We start from the raw sequence: 10000 nt of genomic DNA, 5'->3' as shown, positions 1-10000 counted from the left end.
ATGAGAAAGATGAAAAAGAGATGGAAAAAAAAGTGTTAAGTGAAAAAGAAAGCGAGTAAGTTCACGTTTCCACTTCATTTTTATTAATACGTTTTATTACGTGTAAATTGGTTAGAGTAGCTGTCTTTTTATAGTCAAAGAGGAGACATAAGTGGAAGATTCTTCTCCTTCTTTTCTCCTTCTTCTTCCTCCTTCTATCTTCCTGTCTTTCTCCATTCACGTCTTACTTTCTTCCAACCTACTTCCCTTCTTATTCTCATTTCATTCTTCTTTTTCTTCCTGTTAAATAGAAACTCATCTATAAAAATTTTAAACTTTAATAAAAATTTTTAATAAAAATTATTAATTACTATCATTCAAGACAATTATCTCCCTCTCTCTCTCTCTCTCTCTCTCTCTCTCTCTGTCCGTCTATATTTGTCTGTCTGTCTATCTCTCTCTCTATCTAATTCCAAATAAAGGCAAGAAAGAGAATTTCAAACTTTTCCATAAGTTGTTCTTAAAAGAAAGCTAACTATATAATAACTTTATCTCAGTACACTTGTATCGATCTCTCTACCAGAAAGGTATCTCCCTCTTTCTCTCTCTCTCTCTCTTTCTCTCTCTCTCTCTTTCTATCTATCTATCTATCTATCTATCACAGGAAATACCACGTCTCTTTCCCGGATCGTGGAACCGACGTTTTCTGCGAAAACATCTGAGAATTACACTGTTGGATCCACAGTGAGTTCGTTCGCTGATCGCCGGACGGGGACCTCTTTCCTCTTGTGCTTTTTCGATATATCGGAGGACGGAGGTAAGGAAACATACATAAGTATACACACGTACACGTAAACACACGTACATACATATATACATATATATATATATATATATATATCACATATGTAGTCGAAGAGTGGCCGGTATGCGCTCGCGTGCTCGCATACCTGAGGTGAATGCGTGTATGCACTTGATGAGAGAGAAAAAGATAGAGAAAGAGAGATAGAGATTGGTGTCTGTATATGTAAGAAAGAGAAAGAGAGAGAGAAAGAATGAGAGAGAGAGAGAGAGAGAGAGATGGTAAGCCTTCAAGGTTAGCCGGAGAGACGTATGAATGGGCGTATGCATGAATGGGTCGCTATACGCACTCGAGAGAGGCCAACTGGTATGGACGCCAGTCCCGACACGCACCTTGCCGTCTCTCTCTCTCTCTCTCTCTCTCTCTCACGCTCTTTCGCTCTCTCTCTCTCTCTCTCTCTTTCTATCTCTATTTCTATCTTTATCTCTATATATCTCTCTCTCTCTTTCTCTATCTCTATCTCTCTCTTATTCTCTCTTCTCCTTTATCTCTATGCGTAAGAGGAGATATTTCCTATATCGTGTAGTGTATGTGTGTATATTTGTGTGTGTGTGTGTGTGTGTGTGTATGTGTTGTATGTGTATGTGCATGTATTTTTCCATAGTATATATCTATGTGGAAGTAGTATTTCCTTTACTTACGTAAATGTAAGTAATACTCTTACATCTTTCGAGATAAACGTCGATAGAAACAGCCATCTTTTTCTCTTTTTTTCTTTTCTTTTCTTTTTTTATTTGCATCCTTTTTTTCCTTTTTTCTTTTCATTTTCTTTTTTTCTCTTTGCATTTTTCTATTCCTTTTTTCCATTCGTTTTCGATCAAAGGATGTTTATCCTCCCGTTGAGAAATCTTCGAGGTGATAAGATCAATTTGTTCTCCTTTTTCTATACTGTTTAAAACAGAATAGAACGGCGAGAGGTGTAGAGAAGGATAGGGAGAAAAATGGATGCAAATAAAGAGAGAGAGAGAGAAAAAAAAAAAGAAAATAAAACAAGAAAGCAATAGAAGGAACGACCAATAACAATTTAAAAATCGTTTATTTTCAGCTTGTCTATTTAACCTAGAAGAACCTTCATAACTTTTCTTTATTACGGACGATAAAAGAAGGACTATGTAAAAGAGTAAAAAGAAGAGAATAGAAGGGAAAAAAGATAAACGTCCTTTTTTTGCTAAGACGTGTTTAATACCTGGGAAAAACGCTTTTCTGATGGCGATGATTCGTTCTTTTCCATTTTTTTTTTTCTTTTCTTTTCTTTCATCTCCTTCTTCTTTTCTTTTATAAACAATTTCGAAAAAAAACATATACAAGTCGTACGATTCGTTTGATATCTACGTCATAAATTATCATACGGCGTATATATATATATATATATATATATATATATATATATATATATATATATATATATATCTTATATTTGCACGTCGCACAACATTTGTCTAAATAACGCATCATTAACTTATCGCAATTAACGTTATTCCTATTATTTCTTGTTTTTCGCAGATAATCAGGCATGCGTGATATTGTATCGCACATATATAGATTTAATATTATAATGAGCGAACGATAATGTGTTTTATCTAGTGGCTTTTATAGGTGCGTGCGAATGAAGTCGTATAAATATTCATTAAATGATACAATGATAATAATAATAATAATAATTATTATTATTATTATTATTATAACTATAGTAATTATAACTATAATAAAATTATAATAATAATTATAATATAATAATAATTTTAATATAATAATATAATAATAATATAATAATAATATAATAATAATAATAATAATATAATAATAATAATAATAATAATAATAAGAATAATAATAAACGATGCGTTTTTTGATTTAACAAGAGTATAAATAGGACTAGATTTCGTTAGACTGCGTTTATCGATTAATACGATATTCGATATATAGTCTTAGAAAAATACGATAAACAAAAATAAGAACATCGCGTATTTATTATCGTTAAAGTCTCACTCTGGGTCGCACTCGGAAGAAAACAACAACAACATCATCATTAGAAAAATGCACTTCCCTTGGGTCTTTGTAAATTAACGTTCGAAAGAAGAAGGAAGATCTCCGTATATTTTTTTTTTCTTTTTTCCTTTTTCTTATTTCTTGTTTATTCCTTTTTGTCTCTCATTCTTTCTCTATTTACAATAATCCCAACTCTTACAAACGAAAAATTCTTTCGTCTTTCATTTTCTCTGTCACGAAGTTGTCGTCGTCATACGAACGACGAGGAGTCTCGAGACACATCATTGTTCTTTGGTTAACACGTTTTTTCTCTAACTCTTTTTATTATTATTTTTCTTTTTTTGTTTTGTTTTTAGTTATGTTTTTATTTTTTTTTTATTTTTTTCTTACGTGCGTATCTCGTACGTACCTACGCGCACGCACACACGTACACGCACACACGCACACACGCATACATACATTCCAGTCTCCCATCTTTGGCACAAAGCTGCGATCGACTTTACATTTAATCAGTGTTTTCTGGTTAAACAAATCCAAGAGGGAAAGACGCAAGGAAGAAAAGAAAAGAAAAAAAAAAAAAAAAGAAAAAAATAAAAGGTGGGAAAGAAGAAAATTCGTACATCTAATCACGTAAAAATCATCGTTACTTTTCACTTTCTCACGAAAGCACGCGTTTTGTCTCGCTTAATTAATTTACATCGACATATTCTTTTATTATGAAAAATAGTTAACCTTTTCGTTCGTACGTACGATTAAATTATATACGATATTTCTGAATATTATTTATTTCTGTAATTTATTTCTATACACAACGACGCGGAGAAAATCATCGAAATTCGTTTTTATACGCATCACAGATAATACAACAAGTTCCCTCATTCCATAGCCTAGATCTCCTCCCTCTTTCTTTCTAATTAATTATACTATTCGTTTATTAAGAAAATTCTCACTTGATCACAAGTCGATGGGTCGCGAATATAAAACGATCGTAAAATTCGTCTCGAGTTTTCACGGGCACCGTAAATGCAACAGCGTACAAGTGGAACGGAAAAAGCAAAGAGAAAGAGAGAGAGAGAGAGAGAGAGAGAGAGAGAGAAAGAGAGAGAGAGAGAGAGAGAGAGAGAGAGAGAGAGAGAGAGAGAGAGAGAGAGAGAGAGAGAGAGAGACAAACAAACAGACAAATGGACAGGCAGACAGATAGAAAGAGATAGAGATAGTTATGACTTATCGGTATCATAAAGTTCCACTGCTGCATATTTTCATAGCCGTTCGTATATCGCCGCGATATTAAGAAAATAAACTCCATTACGCGTATATGAGAGTTCGAAGGACGAGACACTTTAAGATAGTTCATAACGTTCACGTTAAAGGAAGAGTCCGATGATCGTCAACGTACGTAGGCGACGACGCGTCGTGATTCGTATCACGAGGTATGGGAGACGATACGATCCTGGCGTCGGTCTCAACATCACCATCAACGATATCACTCTCCCCATTGTTAGATAACTCGCGCACATTACCAGGAAGATAGTCCTTCCAACTTCTAAACAAATATCTCGTGAATTTTCTTAACTGACGGAATTTACAATATGTAGCACCTTCCGCGGATTCCAATTGTTGAGTTTGAATAAGAAAACCCTTTTCCTTGAATGTCTGTTCAAGTTTTTCCCTTTGAAGGGATTTCCTGGTCTTTCGTTTGCGACGGCCGTCTTCTTGACTGTTAGAACGCGGACAAACTACCGGAGGTTGGACTCTCTCACCAGACGCATTTAAAAACGCACCTGCCGAAGATCCAGATTGACCGGCTTGTTGTTGAAGGGCTTCACGTGGAAAGAACTCATAACCGCGCATACTTTTATCACCAGTGCCACTGTAATATCTAAAGTTACCACCTGAATCCACGGAAAGGCTTTTTTTCTCTTGCAAGCTCGGTTTGGCACCACCGGTGAACTTGAATTTACATATGCTCACCTCGGTGGCAGGATTATTGTTATTCTCCGAAGGCATCGGTGGGATAAAAATTGCCGAACGTTTACGTTTCGTCGGTTGTCCCTGATGTTGAGTAACTGGTGCATTTCTCTTAGGTCTAGGCGATAACGGAGCTGAAACTGGAACTGTTTGGGATTGTTGCGTTGGAGTAGTTGGCGTAGTTGGTGAGACCGAACTCGAACTCTTCGTGTCCATCATCGAGTATATCGATTTCGGGACTATTTTTTGTTCTTTCTGAGAATATTCAATGCCGCGTGGGAAACATTTGTCATTCTGAGCCATCTTTTGATAATAGAGTAATTGCGATTGTAGGGCCATTGGATGTATGAAAACACCAGCGTTTGGGAAATACACGAATCCTGGATTTGGTGTAATCATTGGATCCGTAGATCCGTCGGATCCGTGATTAACGTTGTTGTTGATGTGATTCGTCGAATCTATTAAGCGATTGGAAGAGTTTGAAAAGGTAGTGCCCAAACACTCAATGTCTTCCCCGTCACTTGAAGCTTCACTCTTCACCTGTCCGGACTCGTAAACGTTGCCATGCTTCCGAAGCAATCTGATCTTCAACTGATTGAGATCTCTGATGCAGAGATTCAATGGTTCGTCCTGTTCGTTCGTAGTATCCGTCAAGACGAAATTCCGTCTGGTCTCTTGAGTGAGACGTTTTTCTAAAAGACTGCTGATCCTATTCTGAACGTCTGTTCGTTGAAATGGTATCTGAGGTGGTAACTGATCCCGACAATCAGGTTTCTCTTGAGGAGAGAGCCTTTTTTCTTCGTGACCAGGTGTGCCTGGCAATATAGTACCATAATTCTTGTAAATCAAATGACAAATATCTGCTTTTTTTGGTTTACGTCCTCTCCGAGGTTTACTATTGTCAAGCGTAATTTCACCCATGTAAGGTAAATCGGAATACTTCATAGGTGGCCTCGTGGATGTCTGCTGGGACGATTGTTGAGCGTGATTATGATGATGATGATGATGATGATGATGATGGTGATGGGGTACAGTGTAAGCGTGGGAGGAAGTCGAAGTGATCACTGATCGTCTCGATGCCGACGATTGACCGGAATTAAAGTTCATACATTGTTGTGGCATTGTTTGAGGACAGAGTTCTTGTTGCATGGCAGCTATACGTTGCAACCAACCGTGAACATCGGCGATTGGACTAGGCGTAGACGTAGCACTTGTAGGTGCCGGGCTTGGTGCTGTTTGTTCGCTCGTGTGAGTTGGTGAGGATGAATTTAATGCCTCCTGAGCAAGAGATGCCTCGTAATGATCCAAATACTCCGGCGGTAATGCCTGATGATGGAATTTGAGTTTCCATCGTGACTTTCGTCTGCCACGGCTGCAATCAAAAAAAAACAAAAAAGGGAAAAGAAAAAAATAACGTAATAAATAAAATAAAGATACCATTTGATTTTCAAACGAAACATTTATTTTAACGAGCATCTCTTAATCGTGTACCTATTGTTTCTTTTTCTTTAAAATGGGAGAAAAGAAAAATATGAATGTTCTTCGATAATCGAGTCATAAGAAAGGAGAATAGGCTCGCTTCAATAACTACAAAGCCAACATCGTTCCTTCATTAACCTCGTCGTAGTCGATAACTGCATTCCAAACCACACCTCGACGGCAATCTAATACACCGCACTGTAAGACACCTTCCATCGTATGCAGAGGGCATATCTTGACATTTTTCCCTTCCTAGAGCTGCTCCGTGGCACGATCGCTTATATCGCTTGGCGGTATAATGAAATTCAGTAACGGTAATCGACTCGTGGTATTTCAGCGACGCACAGGAACTTCTTTTTTCCATGAGTCTCGCCATAGACTCTATCGACGATGTACTCGAGAACGAACCAGTTTACCCGGCGCTTATCCTTCTTACTAGCTATCTTAAGTACCTGCTCTCTGCAAGTGGCGCAAGCTTTATGTCGTGGACATCGTTAGCAACGTGATACAACGAACGCGAGTTCCCTTCGAGATTCTTTCGATAAAAGCAAGCTAAGAGTTTATAGAGAGGGTCCAACCAACCAACCAACCAACCAACCAAGATGAATATCAAAGTTGACTTCATCCAACTTAGCAGACGTAAGTTCTCGATGAAAATTACAAGCAAATCGATTTACCTGCTTCTATTCCTGTTAATTTGATCTGAAGCACACGTTTGACCGGTAGCATCCTCCAACGTTTGAAGCTGACGATGGTGAACGGATTGCTGATCATTTCCATGTTTACTATCAAGCGACACTTGCACGGAACTCGTGTCCGTTTGCGGACTGTAAAATTCGTTAAGAGAAAAAAAGAAAAATCGATAATTATTAATGAAACGATTGATTTCAATGATATATCCTATCGAAATTAAACTCACCTAAGTGTGCTGGTATCACGACTACGTTCCTCCTCCTCCTGAGGTTCTTGCTTAACGGCCATATGTGCAAGAGGCGCCAATGGACACTTGATTTGAGCTAAATGATGATGATGCAGATGATGCTGCAAATTATTGTCCGTTAGGGCCAAGTCTATGCCAGTTGATTGTGCACGAGGCACGACTTCCTCGGTTTGCATAGTGCCCCCTATTTCAAACAAAAAGAAAAACAAAGGGAACGTCCCCGATCAGACATTGGCTATGAACTGTATCATATAATAATAAATGAAAAAATAATAAATAAATAAATAATCATATTTCCTAGCTCATCTCATCTGATCAAGATGCCGACTCGTGATACGAAAAGGTCAAACGTGGGACTCCAATCGGTTAATTATTATTACAACTTTGTCTTAAATAGAATATCTTGATATATTCATAAACAGTTTTATTAATGAACGCACATATTTCGATTTAAACGTCGGTCGATAAGTGTCGGCGCTTGGAACCGGCAGGCGTGAGAAATGGAAGAAAACCGAACAAATGCCCACATGCAGATCCTGATTCTGATTTATAAATGCGTTTATGTAGGTTTATCTACCGCGTTTACATGTGTCTATCGATGCGTATATACATATATATATACATATATATATATATATATATATATATATATATATATATATATATATATATATATACGAAAGTGTTACACCATCGATGCCTTGCGTGTGGGTTTTGCGGACGCGTCCAAGGTTTCGGAATCGCATAATAGGGAAACGAAGTCGTCGTTTATGATCCATGACTTGTGGCTGAATCTTTCCAAGTCTTTATCGTAGTTACTATCTTCAGATAATAGGTTACTTACTTAATATTTTATTTTTTCTTTTAAAGGTTTAAAAATTCATGTCTACGATATTAGATAGAACGAATATACATATTTATATTTAATACATGTATCAATATGCAAAATTGTATCTATTAATTCAAACGAATTCTTCTAAACTGTTAAATTGATGTAAGTATTTTATGAAAAAAAAAAAAAAAAAGAAAAAAAAAGAAAAGAGAATGTTGATATAACTTTTGCTTCGGTAATAATATTTTCGTTTCTGTTTTTATTGAATTATAAATGGAATAAAATTGTATTACAAAATTGAATGAAAATACATTCTTCTCTATATTCTTTTTCAAAAAGATATGAATCTGATCGTTCGACAAGTTTGCAATAATTTATATTAAATCACTCGTAATATATTTAACTTGTTATCAACGACGTTCCTTCGTTCTTTCCTTCCTTACTTCCTTCTCGTAAAGATTTCTTGTCTCTTGTAAAATCTCAAACGTATAAAGGATATCGTTGATCGAGGTAAAACGAACGGATGTTGTATCCTTATCGTCTATCTCTTACAATATCGCATATTTCGCAGAGTTCTTTTAAAACGACGATACAACAGTTTCCTCGTAAGATAGAGCGCCGAGTATTTCCAAGCGTCGATGAAGAAACCGGGCTCGAAGAAGAGGTTCGAAAGACACAGATAGAGAAAGAGAAAGAAAAAGAGAGAAAGAGAGAGAGAGAGAGAGGGAGAGAGAGAGAAAGAGAGAGAAAGAGCAAGGGAAAGAGAAAGACGTAGAAGGGAGAAGAAGAAGCGGTATTATACATACTGACTTTACAGCACCGCACAAGATAAAAATATTCATGTACGGAAATAGAACTGGACACACGTACAGCCCACCCAACACCCGCAATTCTTCGACCGTACTTGGCTTTACTCGATCAGGTTTCATTTCTTACGACCGGCAGCGCCTTCGTTGTTGCTGCTATTACCGCTACCAATACCAACGTTACCGAAGTCATGGGACCATTGTACATTCTCAAACTCTCTTGAAGATAAAATTTAAAATTTCTTTTTTTGTTCTCCTATTTTCTTTTCTTTTTCTTTTCTTTTCTTTCTTTTCTTTTTTTCGTTTTTCTTTTCTCTCACGAAATTACAGAGAATTTCTCTACTTTCGAAAGACAATACGTACGATCGATCTTTTTCGTTAGAAGGAGAAAGTGTGAACTTTATAATAACACGATCGGTGAATGTTTTAAGAGAGAAAGAGTGAGAACGAGGAAAAAAAAAGAGAGAAAGAAAAAAAAGAGAAAGAGAGAGAGAGAGAGAGACAATAGAACATAATCGCTAGGCTAGTTCTTCATTGTGTATCACGTGATAACGAAAACATACGAAAGATTACGTAGGTTCTCTGTAAATCGTAAAGCTATTATTATCTATTAAAAGTCAACGATAAGATAAAAAAAAGAGAGAGAGAGAGAGAGAGAGAGAGAGAGAATTTGAAGATAAAAAAAAAATACCCACGTTGTAACATCAGCGAATGGATCTAATTGAAAAAGGAAGTAAGAATGGGACATAAAATATCTCGAGAACTGATTTCGATAGTTTTCTTTTATGGTAGATTATAAGATAGAAAGAGAGAGAGAGAGAGAGAGAGAGAGAGAGAGAGAGAGAGGGAAATAGAGAAGGAAAGAGTATTAAAAGAGAAACTATGTTGTAGTTGAGTATGTATAATCGTTATGCATATGATCGAAGCGCGTTCGTACACGCATGATTGCACTCAAGATAAACTTGTAAATTGATATTCCATTTTAATTGAGAAGAAACAACGTGGATGTTTTAGCAGTGAAAGGTTTACAAAAAGACAAAAATGAAAAAAAGAAAATGATAATACGGCTTATCAATTCTATCGTAAATTCTCATTCCTACTCGGAATTCATGTATTTACAATATTTTATTCCATATATATACGGA

General features: G+C 36.4%; 1 protein-coding gene across 5 annotated transcripts in view; it reads right to left on the bottom strand.

Annotated features, from left to right (window-relative positions):
- Positions 1 to 2650: 2650 nt before the first annotated feature.
- Positions 2651 to 10000, bottom strand: part of LOC124947523 — a 30802-nt gene continuing 23452 nt past the window's right edge. For all 5 annotated transcript variants that reach the window (XM_047489799.1, XM_047489800.1, XM_047489797.1 and 2 more), the window contains 3 exons: positions 7197 to 7401; positions 6955 to 7104; positions 2651 to 6170 (listed from right to left, as the gene is read on the bottom strand). In XM_047489799.1, coding sequence (XP_047345755.1) covers positions 4190 to 6170; positions 6955 to 7104; positions 7197 to 7393 — 2328 coding nt within the window. In that variant the 5' untranslated portion in view covers positions 7394 to 7401 and the 3' untranslated portion in view covers positions 2651 to 4189. The remainder of the gene's footprint in view (positions 6171 to 6954; positions 7105 to 7196; positions 7402 to 10000) is intronic.

Source organism: Vespa velutina, chromosome 3 (genome assembly GCF_912470025.1).
Source record: "Vespa velutina chromosome 3, iVesVel2.1, whole genome shotgun sequence".
Taxonomy (NCBI): domain Eukaryota; kingdom Metazoa; phylum Arthropoda; class Insecta; order Hymenoptera; family Vespidae; genus Vespa; species Vespa velutina.
The sequence above is the reverse complement of the archived record's forward strand: the minus strand, read 5'-3'. Positions and strand labels throughout refer to the sequence as shown.